We start from the raw sequence: 17964 nt of genomic DNA, 5'->3' as shown, positions 1-17964 counted from the left end.
CGCAGAACATTATAATACACACGCCATCCCCCGCAGAACATTATTATACACACGCCACCCCCGGCAGAACATTATTATACACACGCCACCCCCCACAGAACATTATTATACACACGCCACCCCCCGCAGAACATTATTATACACACGCCACCCCCCGCAGAACATTATAATACACACGCCACCCCCCGCAGAACATTATAATACACACGCCACCCCCCGTAGAACATTATTATACACACGCCACCCCCCGCAGAACATTATTATACACACGCCACCCCACGCAGAACATTATAATACACACGCCACCCCCCGCAGAACATTATAATACACACGCCACTCCCCGCAGAACATTATAATACACACGCCACCCCCCGCAGAACATTATTATACACACGCCACCCCCCGCAGAACATTATTATACACACGCCACCCCCCGCAGAACATTATAATACACACGCCACCCCGCGCAGAACATTATAATACACACGCCACCCCCTGCAGAACATTATTATACACACGCCACCCCCCGCAGAACATTATTATACACACGCCACCCCCCGCAGAACATTATAATACACACGCCACCTCCCGCAGAACATTATAATACACACGCCACCCCCCGCAGAACATTATAATACACACGCCACCCCCCGCAGAACATTATTATACACACGCCACCCCCCGCAGAACATTATTATACACACGTCACCCCCCGCAGAACATTATTATACACACGCCACCCCCCGCAGTACGTTATTATACACACGCCACCCCCCGCAGTACATTATTATACACACGCCACCCCCCGCAGAACATCTCAATACACACGCCACCCCCCGCAGAACATCCCAATACACACGCCACCCCCCGCAGAACATTATAATACACACGCCACCCCCCGCAGAACATTATTATACACACGCCACCCCCGCAGAACATTATTATACACACGCCACCCCCCGCAGAACATTATAATACACACGCCACCCCCCGCAGAACATTATAATACACACGCCATCCCCCGCAGTACATTATTATACACACGCCACCCCCCGCAGGACATTATTATACACACGCCACCCCCGGCAGAACATTATTATACACACGCCACCCCCCACAGAACATTATTATACACACGCCACCCCCCACAGAACATTATTATACACACGCCACCCCCCGCAGAACATTATTATACACACGCCACCCCCCGCAGAACATTATTATACACACGCCACCCCCCGCAGAACATTATTATACACACGCCACCCGCAGTAGAACATTATTATACACCCGCCGCAGAACATTATTATACACACGCCACCCCCGGCAGAACATTATTATACACACGCCACCCCCCACAGAACATTATTATACACACGCCACCCCCCACAGAACATTATTATACACACGCCACCCCCCGCAGAACATTATTATACACACGCCACCCCCCGCAGAACATTATTATACACACGCCACCCCCCGCAGAACATTATTATACACACGCCACCCCCCGCAGAACATTATTATACACACGCCACCCGCCGCAGAACATTATTATACACACGCCACCCCCCGCAGAACATTATTATACACACGCCACCCCCCGCAGAACATTATTATACACACGCCACCCCCCGCAGAACATTATTATACACACGCCACCCCCCGCAGAACATTATTATACACACGCCACCCCCCGCAGAACATTATTATACACCCCCCGCAGAACATTATTACACACACAAGACTGCTAGACTGTTGTTACTGCTAAGCCGGACCATGTGCCACATTTATTACTGACGTGCACCACAATTTTGTCTTAGGTCCTAGCTATTTTGTATCTCAGCTGCTGCAGAACCTCACATTAATGTAGAAATGCAGTGGTGGGGGAAGATATGAGGGGATGATGCAGAGGGGTCTATAAGGGACACTTAGGAGCTTCATAGCTGCTCCTGCACACAGGACACTAAGGGGTTAGTGCAGAGTGTGACAGGACACTAAGGGGTTAGTGCAGAGTGTGAGGAGACACTGGGGGGAGGGAGCACTTATCTCTGGCTGATCCCCCGCTGCTGACTCCTTCTCCTCAGGTGCTGGATGTCTCCTCAGTATGCAGCTCTCTGGTCTCCTCTGTCTGAATCTCCCGCGCTGCTACATCCAGCGCTGGGATTGGCTGCAGGCAGACAGTCCCCTCCCCTCTCTCTCTCACACACTCTCTCACACACGGAGGAGACTGCTGCAGGGAAGGAGACGGAGGTGCCACCCCAGAATTAACCCCGCGTACCCCTGCGCTGCTCTGCTGGATACATCCAGGGGCATTACTACAGCCAGGGGCACAACAGGAGCCAGATAAGGGCCCCTGGTCTTGACAGTCAGCGTAGCAGATGCCACGGCTGTAGTAATGCCCCTGGATAGGAGCCCTGGCTGCGAGCCAGATGCGGCCATCAAAAGAGCCATATCTGGCTCGCGAGCCATAGGTTCCCGACCCCTGCTCTACACCTAGAGGAGAGGCGGTTCTACCATCACCATAGACATGGGGCATCCTCTACACCTAGAGGAGAGGCTGTTCTACCATCACCATAGACAGGGACATCCTCTACACCTAGAGGAGAGGTGATTCTACCATCACCATAGACAGGGGGCATCCTCTACACCTAGAGGAGAGGTGGTTCTACCATCACCATAGACAGGAGGCATCCTCTACACCTAGAGGAGAGGTGGTTCTACCATCACCATAGACAGGGGGCATCCTCTACACCTAGAGGAGAGGTGGTTCTACCATCACCATAGACAGGAGGCATCCTCTACACCTAGAGGAGAAGCGGCTCTACCATCACCATAGACAGGGAGCATCCTCTACACCTAGAGGAGAGGCGGTTCTACCATCACCATAGACAGGGGGCGTCCTCTACACATAGAGGAGAGGAGGTTCTACCATCACCATAGACAGGGGGCATCCTCTATACCTAGAAGAGAGGAGGTTCTATCACAACCATAGACAGGGGGCATCCTCTACACCTAGATGAGAGGCGGTTCTATCATAACCATAGACAGGGGACATCCTCTACACCTAGAGGAAAAGCAGTTCTACCATCACCATAGACAGGAGGCATCCTCTACACCTAGAGGAGAGGTGGTTCTACCATCACCATAGACAGGGGGCATCCTCTACACCTAGAGGAGAGGTGGTTCTACCATCACCATAGACAGGAGGCATCCTCTACACCTAGAGGAGAAGCGGCTCTACCATCACCATAGACAGGGAGCATCCTCTACACCTAGAGGAGAGGCGGTTCTACCATCACCATAGACAGGGGGCGTCCTCTACACATAGAGGAGAGGAGGTTCTACCATCACCATAGACAGGGGGCATCCTCTATACCTAGAAGAGAGGAGGTTCTATCACAACCATAGACAGGGGACATCCTCTACACCTAGAGGAGAGGCGGTTCTATCATAACCATAGACAGGGGACATCCTCTACACCTAGAGGAAAAGCAGTTCTACCATCACCATAGACAGGGGGATCCTCTACACCTAGAGGAGAGGCGGTTCTACCATCACCATAGACAGGGGGCGTCCTCTACACATAGAGGAGAGGTGGTTCTATCACAACCATAGACAGGGGGCATCCTCTACACCTAGAGGAGAGGAGGTTCTACCATCACCATAGACAGGGGGCATCCTCTACACCTAGAGGAGAGGAGGTTGTACCATCACCATAGACAGGGGACATCCTCTACACCTAGAGGAGAGGCGGTTCTACCATCACCATAGACAGGAGGCATCCTCTACACCTAGAGGAGAGGAGGTTCTACCATCACCATAGACAGGAGGCATCCTCTACACCTAGAGGAGAGGAGGATCTACCATCACCATAGACAGGGGGCATCCTCTACACCTAGAGGAGAGGCAGTTGTACCATCACCATAGACAGGGAGCATCCTCTACACCTAGAGGAGAGGTGGTTCTATCATCACCATAGACAGGGGGCATCCTCTACACCTAGAGGAGAGGCAGTTCTACCATCACCATAGACAGGGGGCATCCTCTACACCTAGAGGAGAGGCAGTTCTACCATCACCATAGACAGGGGGCATCCTCTACACCTAGAGGAGAGGTGGTTCTACCATCACTATAGACAGGGGGCATCCTCTACACCTAGAGGAGAGGCAGTTGTACCATCACCATAGACAGGGAGCATCCTCTACACCTAGAGGAGAGGAGGTTCTACCATCACCATAGACAGGGACATCCTCTACACCTAGAGGAGAGGCGGTTCTACCATCACCATAGACAGGGGGCATCCTCTACACCTAGAGGAGAGGAGGTTCTACCATCACTATAGACAGGGGGCATCCTCTACACCTAGAGGAGAGGCAGTTCTACCATCACCATAGACAGGGGGCATCCTCTACACCTAGAGGAGAGGTGGTTCTACCATCACCATAGACAGGGGGCATCCTCTACACCTAGAGGAGAGGAGGTTCTACCATCACCATAGACAGGGGGCATCCTCTACACCTAGAGGAAAAGCAGTTCTACCATCACCATAGACAGGGGGCATCCTCTACACCTAGAGGAGAGGTGGTTCTACCATCACCATAGACAGGGAGCATCCTCTACACCTAAAGGAAAAGCGGTTCTACCATCACCATAGACAGGGGGCATCCTCTACACCTAGAGGAGAGGCAGTTCTACCATCACCATAGACAGGGAGCATCCTCTACACCTAGAGGAGAGGTGGTTCTATCATCACTATAGACAGGGGGCATCCTCTACACCTAGAGGAGAGGCAGTTCTACCATCACCATAGACAGGGGGCATCCTCTACACCTAGAGGAGAGGAGGTTCTACCATCACCATAGACAGGGGGCATGCTCTACACCTAGAGGAGAGGAGGTTGTACCATCACCATAGACAGGGGACATCCTCTACACCTAGAGGAGAGGCGGTTCTACCATCACCATAGACAGGAGGCATCCTCTACACCTAGAGGAGAGGAGGTTCTACCATCACCATAGACAGGAGGCATCCTCTACACCTAGAGGAGAGGAGGATCTACCATCACCATAGACAGGGGGCATCCTCTACACCTAGAGGAGAGGCAGTTGTACCATCACCATAGACAGGGAGCATCCTCTACACCTAGAGGAGAGGTGGTTCTATCATCACTATAGACAGGGGGCATCCTCTACACCTAGAGGAGAGGCAGTTCTACCATCACCATAGACAGGGGGCATCCTCTACACCTAGAGGAGAGGTGGTTCTACCATCACTATAGACAGGGGGCATCCTCTACACCTAGAGGAGAGGCAGTTGTACCATCACCATAGACAGGGAGCATCCTCTACACCTAGAGGAGAGGCGGTTCTACCATCACCATAGACAGGGACATCCTCTACACCTAGAGGAGAGGAGGTTCTACCATCACTATAGACAGGGGGCATCCTCTACACCTAGAGGAGAGGCAGTTCTACCATCACCATAGACAGGGGGCATCCTCTACACCTAGAGGAGAGGTGGGTCGCGGGACCACCCGTGACACTGGTTATGGAAGAAAAACATTTGTTTGATCTAATCCTTTGCACTTGATGAACCTGCATCTTTTTCCAACCTTATATACCACAAAATCAAAATATATATTATGGTCAGTTACAATCTTTTTTCTCACTCTGCCTTATCATTGGATGCTATTGATATAAATGCAGGCCCTGCCAGGTTTGACAGAACAGGAACTTAACTATGCAGCAGATTTTCCCAAAGGTCAATGCATTTCCATAATGTCGTCCTCTGATTGCAATTTCAGGAGCTGTTGATCGAAGCCAACATGGGTCAGTTTAGGTGCGCCAATCCTGAGAAGTCTGAGAAAACCAAGGTACGTAATGTTCAGCTGTGCAGGTGCACCCCAGGCCAGAAAATGGGGAATATACACATATACAGCCTTAGTTATTGGCCACATGCTTTATACTAATCTTTTCCCATATGTGAATGATCCCTTGTAGGTGTACTGGAAATACAAGAGATGTAGAGGAATAATCTCACTAGAATATATGTGATCACTGAACGATTGGTGGGGTCCTACTGCCTGGACCACCAATAACATGAAAACTTTTTACATTTTCAGATTTTTCCACTAGGCCACCCCATAAATAATGTTGACTGTCGATGATGAAGCACAATAGTGGGTGGAGCCTTGTTATTGTGGACACTCCCTTTATATATTGCTGCAGTTTATTTCACACAAGTCTCAGACTACTAGACCACCAGAATATCTTTTTGCTTTTTACACCATACATGAGATTTGTAAAGGGGTTTTGCCATTTGATGAGAATTTTGCTGCCTGACATGTCGGTTTTACAAAATACTTGTATTCCCTATAAAATATTATGCCAGGGCAGTCTCTTCCCTCTTCTGGCAGCTGACAATATAATCTCTTCTCACTTACTTGAAGAAGAAGTTTCTCAGCAATATCTGCATGTACAGCAGAGGTCCTGCTCCTTACCTGACAAGCAGGGCAGGAAGCTATTTCTATTGGCTGCCCTGCAGTAGGCAGAGGGTTACTAATATTACAATATAATGTGTTGATGTCTATCTTGTTGATGTCTTTGCAGCGTGTTTTGTCGGAAATAATGAAAGAAGAAGATAACAAATTGGATTTTAATAAAATGAAATCCCAGCAGGTTCAGATAAAGAAGGTAAGAGGGGGTTATCTGTAGCTCTTTATGTATGATAGTTGGATAGAGTAACACATTTAAAGGGGTTAGCCCACCATACAAGTTAGAACCGTTCCACACTTGCTGATTGGTGGGGGTCTCAGTGTTGATAACCCCACAGATCCAAACAACGGGGGGTTCGCTGGGGTCTGAGGCACCTCCGTCTGACCCCTCGTTGTTACCTAAGATGAATGGAGCAGATGGCTATGCATGTCCATTCTGCTCCATTCATCTCTATGGAGCTGACGGAGATTACCGAGACCACTAACGATCAGCAACTTGTTTCATGGGTAAAACCCTGGTGATGTCATAGTATACATATTGCCGAAAACACCTAGAAAAATTGCCATGTTGGTTTTGAATGTGGTTCCCTATGACCTCATCATTGAGCGATTATTTTGCCGTCATTTGCTGTCATTGCTGAAGATCTGTAACAGTGTGCCAGTGGCCCACTGTTACAGATCTATAGCAAATTCTCCATAAACTGCAATACAGTAGTATTGCACTACATAGAAGAAGCGATCAGACTCCCTAGGACAGTGATGGCAAACCTTTTAGATATAGAGTGCCCAAACTACAACCAAAACCCACTTATATGTCGCAAAGTGCCAACATGACAATTTAAGCAGTAACCTATTGATCGCTGCTGTATCACAAGTTTCAATCATATTGGTGTCCTGAAGACACCAACACAATAGAAAGCAGGAGACATTTGGATTGTAGCTTCCCTCCAGGGTTCCCTGAAGAGGAAGAATCAGGGGACCTAGAGCAGGAGATCCAACGATAATCCATCTCTGTCCACACCTTCTCGCTCCTCCTGTAGTCCTGGCACTGAGCGTGGCGCGCCCTGGGCTGTCTTGGACTGCAGGAGGAAGCCTTGAGTCCTATCTAGTAAATTCTGTGCTGGGTGCCCACAGAAAGGGCTCCGAGTGCCACCTCTGGCACCCGTGCCATAGGTTCGCCACCACTGGTCTAGGAGGTCTATTAAAATTGTATTAAAAAAAAGTGAAAAAATCACCCCCCCCCCTCTTTCCCTAGAACTGATATAAAACAAATAAAATCATAAATCGCTGTCACCGCATCCCAAAAGTCCTGATATATAAAAACTGTTATTACCAACATTAAACCCTACAACAGAAAATAGCGCTCCAAATGTCTCAAACGCCACTTTTGCTTCATTTAGCAACACATAAACAATTTAATAAAAGGCCGTACAGTCCTCAAAAAGATATCAATGAAAACGTCAAACATTGACACTTTGCACAGCTCCATACACCAAAGCATGAAAAGTTGTTAGCGCCATTTTTTTGTACATAATTTTTTCGAAACACAATGAAACCTATGTAAATTTGGTATCCCTGTGATCGTATTTTTTTCAGTACACAACATGGAATAATAAATACCGTCACTACAAAGTCCAATTTGTTCAGCTCTTTACACTGAAAAATAAGAGTTATAGATTTTTGAAGGTGGGGAGTGAAAGTGAAAATAGAAAGGGGTGAAGGGGAGCAACTTTGGACAGCAGTTTGGTTACTCTTTGCCTGTTTTCTAACTCATTTATATTCCCAGGTGGACAACGTCCCGGTGAGGCTGAATGCCGCCGCCATACTGAGAGAGGGTGCTCTGTACCAGCGGCAGGTGGAGGAAGAACTGAGCAGGTAGAGCCATAGCCCTATACAAGCAGTGCTGCCCCCTATGTGACGGGCATCTGTGTCTCTCATACATTAGTCTAAGGACACCTGACTTACAGACGACTCGTAAAGACGGACCCCTCTGCCCACTGTGACCTCTGGGGAAGGTCTCTGAATGCTTTACTGTAGTCCCAGACTGCAATGATCAGCTGTAAGGTGTCTGTAATTAAGTTTTATTGATCATCCTTGGTCCAATTACAGCAAAAAATTTTGAAATTCCAATTGTCACTGGGTAAAACCAAAAATTTTGTCTGGAGTTACAATTGTAAAATATACAGTTTCGACTTACATACAAATTCAACTTAAGAACAAACCTATGGAACCTATCTTGTACGTAACCCGGGGACTGCCTGTATTACACATACTGATACTATTCATTGCAGAAATCACATAACTAGCAATTACTCATTTTCTGCCAAGATTATTAATTTTTTTTTACAGTCATAAAACTGACAGCAAATCTGCCTGACTTGATTTGTGTCGCCATCTGGCACCTACTTCTGCAGAGAGAAGCATATATTTTACATAATTAAAATTACATACCTTCTTGAAAACTGCATAGAGGGGAGGTGCGCTAGAAGATGCTGCGGAGTCAATGACAGCTGCTGGAGTGAGTGAGCTAAAGGCTGGATTACGGGATCATTATGGATACATGACCCCTATGCGAGCACTTGATGGACTATCCTGAGGGTTGCACCAGGTGGTAGGCTTATGCTTACCATGGTCATATGATACTCAATGCTTATAAATATATTACTGCCCACTATGGATAAGAACATGGACATGATTGGTTGGTGATTCTTCAATTTCAAATATTTAGCTACCATCAGTCACCACTAGATGGAGCCTGCGAGTTTATTTCTTCCAATGTTATTATTGAAGGCAGTAAATTTCATTGTACAGTTTATCGCTTTGATATCGCATAACTCCTACACTACAACATTTGCTAATGTGTATTGTATCTTCTAGAATAGAGAAACTGGTTGACGGAGCCCGGGATCCTAGCGAGTTTCTGGAATGGCAGCGGCAAATGCAGGCAAAGGACCTGGAAAGGCAACTGGCAGATATAGAGTGCCGGCGACTTGAGGGGAAGCTGAGCCGCGAGGAGGCCGTCCTGGCCCGACAGAACCTCATCCAGGACAACAAGAGGAAGGCTCTCATGAAGAAAGAAGAGGTGTGAGAGATTTGTGCATCTACTTTGCCAATGCTTAAAGAGAACCTGTCACCAGGTTTTACCCCAATAAACTATCAGCTCCATCAGATTGGGTATGAAATGTCCCTTCTAGATTTCCCTCTTTTATGTGAAATCTCATACGTTAACCTATAAAAAAAAATCTCCCCCAAAGTCAGGAAAATATGACTCTTCTCATCCCATTTTCACAAGTCTAGTGGGTGCAGCGATCGTGTCACTGCAGAAGCCCCTGTCTCCTGTTCATATAGCACCTAGAAACATACTACTGCATGGTGTCCTATTGAAGATATTCACATCACATCAGGCTTTCTCTGCCTCCTGCATGTCCAGTTCTGTAGCTTACAGAATCCTGTGTTCTGAAAGTTGAGATGCTTAACTCTAATATGGCACAAAAAGCATGTTTCTAAGTGCTATAGAAGAGAGGATGCAGTGACACTTCCCTTGCAATCACTAAACTTGACTCATCTCATGTGGAAATGGGATGAGAAGGGTCATGTTTGCCTTTGGGGGAGATTGTTTTATAGGTAATAGGATGGGATTTCAAATAAATTAGGGAATTATAGAATGGACATCATATATTATACCTGAGGGGTCTGGTAGTTTAGTTGGGCAAAACCTGGTGACAGGTTCTCTTTAAAGACATCAAGCACATTGGCCGCGTGGTGCTGATGGTTGATTCATCAGAACTAATGAGAGAAGGGACTCAATTCCATGTGTCCAGGAAGAATAATTGATCCTTATTCTTATTAAGACTCACATCCGAGCCTCAAAATTCTAGTCTTCTAATAGGTGAGGGGTTTAGAGTTTTGATGGAAGAACAGGACAGGAAGATGACGTGGGGGGAGGGGGTATCACTCATGATAAGCTGTGACATAGACAGCAAGACATTTTACGTCGCTGACCATAAAGCGTGACGATGAAGCCAGATCATAAATCCTGACCTAATTATTTTCTACAAACACAGAGGGGGTCATTTACTAAGGGCCCGATTCGCGTTTTCCCGACGCGTTACCCGAATATTTCCGATTTGCGCCGATTTTCCCTGTATTACCCCGGGATTTTGGTGCACGCGATCCGATTGTGGCGCATCGGCGCTGGCATACACGTGACGGAAATCGGGGGTGTGGCCGAACAATAACCCGACGGATTCGGAAAAACCGCCACATTTAAAAAACAAAAAGTGTCGCAGGACTTGCACTTACCTTCACCAGGTATAGGCCGGTGAACTTGAGTGCATTCCAGCGGGCCTCGGGGAATTTCAGCGCAGCGCCACCTGGTGGACGTCAGAGGAACTACCTTAGTGAATCCCGGCCGAACCCTAATCCACCGCAGAGAACGCGCCGCTGGATCGCGAATGGACCGGGTAAGTAAATCTGCCCCAGACTCTTCTTGTTAGGCCCCTTTCACACTTGCGTTTTTCACGCCTGTGTTCTGCGCGTGCCTTTAATACGCAGAACTTGCATTGCACTCTGACCCATTGTAATTAACATTTTTTTTCAGACTTAGTTTATTTTTCACTCACACACGCACGAAAAACGCACCATACAAGTCCATGGAGACGCAGCGTTTTTCACTGATCCATTGCCATAGAAAAGATAGAGCTCAGTCCTGAATCCTTTTCACACGTTTTATCTGTGTGTGAAAAACACATTAAAAATGCATTGAAAACACCAAAAAAACTTGCGTGAAATACGGAGACACCGAACTAACTCTGACTGAAAACTGATTGAACTCTGATGGAAAATGTTCGTTTTTCACTGACCAAACCCTGATCGCACCCTGATCGGACTCTGACGTCATCTGCAACACAGGTGTAAAAGGGGCCTTAGTTTAACCCTTTGATAGGATGAGGCCACATTCTGCTTTGAAATATACGAAAAACTTGCAGCATCAAAAACTTTGGGGGCACCAAGGCATGTGCCAAGTTTCCAGGTCGGCCCCTGCCCACAGGATACGTAGGTAATAACATGCTAATTGTAGGGTCCACCAACCTCAGGTACCCCCACTGATCAGGATAGTGAAGATTGCTTTGGCAATGATGGAAATAGCTGATTAATGGGCTTTCTCGAGCCTGGACGTGGAAAATCAGTGGAGTGCAGTGCAGAGTTTCATGATCGTTTGGGGGCACACAGTTAGGACCCCCACTGTTCCCTATTCTATGACCCAGAACTAATCTTACTTTCACCAGGAGTCATTGTACGAGGGATAGGGCACAGATAAGATATCTAAGAAGGGTTAAACCAACGGGTTCTGTTATGTTACTGTTCTTATGCTGAACTGGATGCCCAAGCTTTCTGCTTCAAGCAAGTAACTAGAATTTATCAGCCCCCCCGTAGAGCAATTTAAGTTTTTATGCAGTCTGCACCTTCCTGGACCATGACCACATCCATAAGATAAGCAGGAGATCTGTCTTTCGACAACCATAGGGTGACAGTGAAAGAAGAAGGAAGGGATTTAGACAGTGCTTAGGACACGTTCAGGGTGCACCAACTACCTCATTAGCATACAGATTCAACTGGGAATATCTTGAAAATGGAACAATGGCCATTTCTCTACAAAATGCTGCTGGCTTGGTAGAGGTGGTAGACTCCGTTTAAAGCTCAGGAAATGTCTGCCACTTTTCGGCATAGAAAAAAGTAGACCCACAAAAGTTGTAAATTTAGTGGTCAGATATATGATGTACACTTCTGTATACAGTGTATGAAACTAGGTTATCTTAAAGGCAATGTTCCTGTCTCGTTTGTCCTGTAGACAGAGGAGCTGATGCGTCAGTACGCAGAGAAACGTCTGCAAGAAGAGAAGGAGATGCGGGACCTCGTGGAACAAGTGGCTGAGGGACACAAAAATGCCAAACAAGCAAAACTCAAGCTCCAGAAGTACAAGCAGCAAATAGGTAAGTCACCGGTACACCACAGTAGTGATATAAGAAACAAACCAGACGACTTACACCGGTTCCTGGAGGAGGGGGATGCTGCAGAATTCAGAATAAGTAACAAAAAGCTGGTGCGCCAAAATCCCGGGGCAATACAGGGAAAATCGGCGCAAATGGGAAATATTCGGGTAACGTGTCGGGAAAACGTGAATCAGGAACTTAGTAAATGACCCCCATTGTGTATTCGAGTATTAGTGTATCGGCTCCAAAGTGTGAACAGAGCTTTGGGACAATACAACGTAGCTCCCAAAAGAGAACTGTTTGTGGCATGACTAATAATTGACTGTCATCACTAACACAGATTAAGCTTTTAATTTTCAGCAATGAAAGTGTAGCCATTACAGTCACCACTAGGGGTAGCTCACTGCACACTGTGTTATAATTAAATTAATTGCATGTATTTAGCTCCCTCTAGTGGTGGCTTTAGGCATCAAGCATTTGATGTTCATGACTATACAGGAACTTGGTATCTGAAAAAGCAAGCTCCTATCAAAATACATAAATATCGAATTAAGATATTGCAGGTATGTGACATATTTATGCCTGAAGAACCCCTTTAAGTAAATCATCAGCATTGAATGTCACACCAGAGTTGGTAACAGCACCAGTGTGGTGTCACCATGATAGAGAAGTGTCTCTTAATACTGTCTGATGCTGTTACTGTCTAGTACAAGAAGTAGCAGAGGAGAGTCGGGAGCTCTTACGCCAAGCCCTGGAGGAGGCACAGGAGGAGCTGAGGAAGAAATTTGAGCTGATCCGAGAGATTCGAGCCATGGAGTCGGTGCCAATCATCAGACAAAAGTTTGTGGATCTGACACAGGTGAGTGCGATGTATGGCTAGATACATATAATGTAGATGCATAATACAGGCAGCAATGTATCATGTATTGTTCTTGCAGGGTTTGGAGCTGTTTGAGGGCTATATGGTGTTTAATATTTAGGCATAGTGCGGCCCTGTTACTTTAGCATGGTAACGTGTATGATTTATGGAGTGAATGTTAGTAGTATTGAGCATTTTTGGGCACTGTATGGCGGTATTTAAGGCATAGTGTGTCCCTGCTATGTTTGTACTGTATAGTATATGATTCCTACAGCGAATGGTGGTATTATCTAGGCAAGGCTTATTACATTGGGATTATTATTACTGGACGAGTGATAAGTCTCAGGACGTTCTTTTATTTCAGAAACAAAAGAGAAAATGTCATATGGGACACCCCAGTAAGTAATGGGTGAGGGGTCTGTCTTTTCTGGTATTGGAATAAGGGCAATCAAAGACCAGAATTATCTCAGAAATCGATTGGATCCAGTGCCTTCATCTCTGTGTTTGGCACCAGGGACCACACAACGCATAGCTGTGCATCACAGGGAGCATTCCCGGTTGTTTTTGCTACTTTCGTTGTTGATAACTACAAGAGATTTTACAAATCTAAATTGTTTTCTGAGACAATTCTGGTCTTTTTTGATATGTTACATGATCACCTTCCCATTGGAAACATAAGCCCCTGATTAAATTTGGCTTCTTGGCCGCAATATTCCTGAAACAGCCTGAAAGGTAGACCCCCTAATTCATTACTTGCTGAGGTATCAGATGTGTCATTTTTTCTTTGGTTTCTTAAAAAAAAGGTATCTTGGGACTTTTGACACCCAAATGTGTTCCGCAATTTGTGCAGCCAGATCACAATTATGACCGTGTGAATGGGGCCTTAAAGGGGTGGGAGGGCAGAAAAACTATAACAATGGGTACTATGTGGGTACAGAGAAAAGCTGTACATCAAAATAGTGGATATTGGAGGTTTTCCCTGTCCCATGTCAAGAGCGTATCCCATCACTTCATGACTGGTGGATATAACACCTTTAGGACCACTAACAATCCTAAGAAGGGGGTTGCTAAGTGAGATAGTGATATATCCTCTTTATTCTCAGGATCCTTGGGTTTACCCTTCATAATGTAACGGGATATCCTATGCCATAACTTTATGAAAGGGGAATACATACTTAAAGGACACCTGTCATCAGGTCTGTGCCACTAGTCCTGTCACCTCTACCTGTTGGAGCAGCTCACAAGGATCCCATCCCAGCCTTTATCTAGTTATTTCATACATTATTCATTGTAATATCATCTATTCTTTATCATGTAAATGAGGCTGGTCACATGGTCAGAGGCAGTGATGTCACCCCTGTTACCCTGGAGCTGCCTGGAGCTGCTGTATCTCTCCTATACACACACACACATGCACACACAGGCTGCAGGGGGCATGGCCACCAGCACCAGGAAGCACATCATTATACAGCCTCACATCATTATACAGGCTGTCAGTCAAGCACTGGGGGTGTGGCTGTACCTCCCACTCATGAATAGAGTGGACAGCTTGAATATGCTAATGCTTCATTGGACATTTCACAGGTCATTTGCATACAGCTTTAGGACCTCATTGCTTAGGTTTACAGGCATGTAGAGGGACAATGAAGGGATAGAGGCAATGCTCTCTAATGGCAGTTTATGAAAATATATTTAGTTTAGGGGGGTTATTTTGCATGACGGGTTCTCTTTAAGGACATGAAGCTGCGCTGGGCACTAATATACTGCTCTCATGTTACTCCTCAGACTGCCGGACATGGGCTGAACTGTGAAATGTCCATAGTGGAGCTCCGGGAGCGTCTAGCTTTACTAAAGGAAGCTGAGAGAAAAGCCGAGGAGGAAAAGAGAGATCAGATCCTCGAGGAAAAGCAATCAAAACAGCAGCTTCTTCTGGATACTCTGGAACAGATCTCTCTACATAGAACAGCCCAAAGCAAAGCGTCTCTGCTAAGGTCAGTGACATCCTCTACTGCTCTCACATAGTCTATGGCACTGATAAAGAAGCATCTCCTCCAATCCCAATGTCTTTCTCCATCTACTGGTCAATAATAATAATTCATATAGCGCCAACATATTCCGCAGCGCTGTACAGAGCTTGTCACATCAGTCCCTGTCCCCCATGGGGCTCACAATCTAATCAACCTACCAGTATGTTTTGGAGTGTGAGAGGAAACCGGAGGACCCGGAGGAAACCCACACAAACACAGAGAGAACATACTAACTCTTTGCAGACCTGGATGGTCAGGAATTGAAGGGGTAGTAGTAAGTTTGGTTATTATCCCCTATCCACAGGATAGAGAATAATGCTAATCTTTATTTATTTAGCACCATCAAATTCAGCCTCACTTTACGAATCATAGGGGACATATACAAATATAATATTACATTACAGAGTACAAACAGTCATTAGGAGTGAGGACCCTGATCACGAGAGCTTACAGTCTATGAGCAATGTGATCAGTGATGGTACAACAGCTCTCTTTCTCACTAGTTGATAGAACAGCATGTTGAACATGTTTCCTGCTGCTCCGTTCAATACAATGGAAGCATCGGAAATTGCCAAGCACATCGCTCAGTTATCATATATGGTGAATGGGAGTGCCAGAGATAACTCCATTGCTGTGCTGAGAAATTTCCAACACTGCCATACTACTGAATGGTGCTACCACCTGCCGCTCCATCAGTTAGTGAGTTTAGTTTAAATCCTGACCTGAACCCCCCACCTATGTTACTTAATATGCCATACAGATACACAGAGATTTCTCCCAAAATAGTCTCCTCGTGCATAGGCTACCTGTATAGAGGTGCGGAGTAGTTCACACCCCTCTGCAGGTAAATCTGGGGAGGCTGCAGTACATGTAACACACACAAATTTGCTGCAGATATTGGCCTGGATTCTTCTGCGATTTGTTAAACCCACAGGTTCTGGGTGCGCAGTATCTACGAAATCACATTCATTCTAGGGTTTTCTACAGTGAATTTGCAAATCCTTCCATCTGCCCTTATACTGGGGGTTGAGGACTAGATAATTCCATATTCATAGCAGAGAATGGTCTGGGTCGGGCAGTACACGGGCCCAGTCCTCGCCCCGATGTTCTGCTCTTACTGATACTTACATGTTACTTCCCTGATAATCCTGCTATATGAGTAAGACAGACATCATTCATATGAGAAATGGACTTTAGGATTATTTCTAAAATATCCCTCCTCCGTGTGCTGGGAGATCAGCGGCGAGAGTCATTCACCAGCCGGCGCCTCATTGTCCTACACATCTCCCCGGACACAAGAGGATCGCAGAAATGCTAATCATCCGCTCAACTGCTGCCGATGACTAAGTAGAAGCCTTCACCGAGACAAATAGTGGCTCCGACCAGTATAAAGATGTGGCTGGCAACTTACCTTAATGGCCACTTACTCAGCTGTAGCTGCTAAGCTGTCATATTTAAAGGGGTTGAAAATATTTGATATAGTTTGTTACTTTCTGTATCAATTCTTCATGGTTTTCTAGATCTCTGCTTGCTGTCATTCTACGGGAAGTGACATCAGTTACTTTCTGTGAATATAAACCACAGGTGCCCGGGATATAACAAGACATCACATGACCAGAGATATAACTAGCCGTGCACCTGTGTGACATCACATGACCAGGGATATAACGAGCCGTGCACCTGTATGACATCACATGACCAGGGATATAACAAGCCATGCACCTGTGTGACATCACATGACCAGAGATATAACTAGCTGTGCACCTGTGTGACATCACATGACCAGGGATATAACGAGCCGTGCACCTGTGTGCCATCACATGACCAGGGATATAACAAGCCGTGCACCTGTGTGACATCACATGACCAGGGATATAACGAGCCGTGCACCTGTGTGACATCACATGACCAGAGATATAACGAGCCGTGCACCTGTGTGACATCACATGACCAGGGATATAACAAACCGTGCACTTGTGTGACATCACATGACCAGGGATATAACAAGCCATGCACCTGTGTGACATCACATGACCAGAGATATAACTAGCCGTGCACCTGTGTGACATCACATGACCAGGGATATAACGAGCCGTGCACCTGTGTGACATCACATGACCAGGGATATAACAAGCCATGCACCTGTGTGACATCACATGACCAGAGATATAACAAGCCGTGCACCTGTGTGAGATCACATGACCAGGGATATAACAAGCCGTGCACTTGTGTGACATCACATGACCAGAGATATAACTAGCCGTGCACCTGTGTGACATCACATGACCAGGGATATAACGAGCCGTGCACCTGTATGACATCACATGACCAGGGATATAACAAGCCATGCACCTGTGTGACATCACATGACCAGAGATGTAACTAGCCGTGCACCTGTGTGACATCACATGACCAGGGATATAACGAGCCATGCACCTGTGTGACATCACATGACCAGAGATATAACGAGCCGTGCACCTGTGTGACCTCACATGACCAGGGATATAACGAGCCATGCACCTGTGTGACATCACATGACCAGAGATATAACGAGCCGTGCACCTGTGTGACCTCACATGACCAGGGATA

The 17964-nt window shown here is 46.4% G+C and overlaps 1 protein-coding gene across 1 annotated transcript in view; it reads left to right on the top strand.

Moving 5' to 3' along the window:
- Positions 1 to 17964, top strand: part of CFAP99 (cilia and flagella associated protein 99) — a 60458-nt gene that overhangs the window by 33816 nt on the left and 8678 nt on the right. Inside the window, exons 8-14 of the mRNA XM_072126194.1 lie at positions 5807 to 5875; positions 6612 to 6695; positions 8283 to 8371; positions 9374 to 9578; positions 12348 to 12489; positions 13197 to 13348; positions 15134 to 15339. Coding sequence (XP_071982295.1) covers positions 5807 to 5875; positions 6612 to 6695; positions 8283 to 8371; positions 9374 to 9578; positions 12348 to 12489; positions 13197 to 13348; positions 15134 to 15339 — 947 coding nt within the window. The remainder of the gene's footprint in view (positions 1 to 5806; positions 5876 to 6611; positions 6696 to 8282; positions 8372 to 9373; positions 9579 to 12347; positions 12490 to 13196; positions 13349 to 15133; positions 15340 to 17964) is intronic.

The sequence above is a fragment of the Engystomops pustulosus genome, chromosome 1 (assembly GCF_040894005.1).
Source record: "Engystomops pustulosus chromosome 1, aEngPut4.maternal, whole genome shotgun sequence".
Classification (NCBI taxonomy): Eukaryota; Metazoa; Chordata; class Amphibia; order Anura; family Leptodactylidae; genus Engystomops; species Engystomops pustulosus.
Note: the sequence above shows the minus strand (reverse complement) of the source record. Positions and strands in the feature narration are given on the sequence as shown.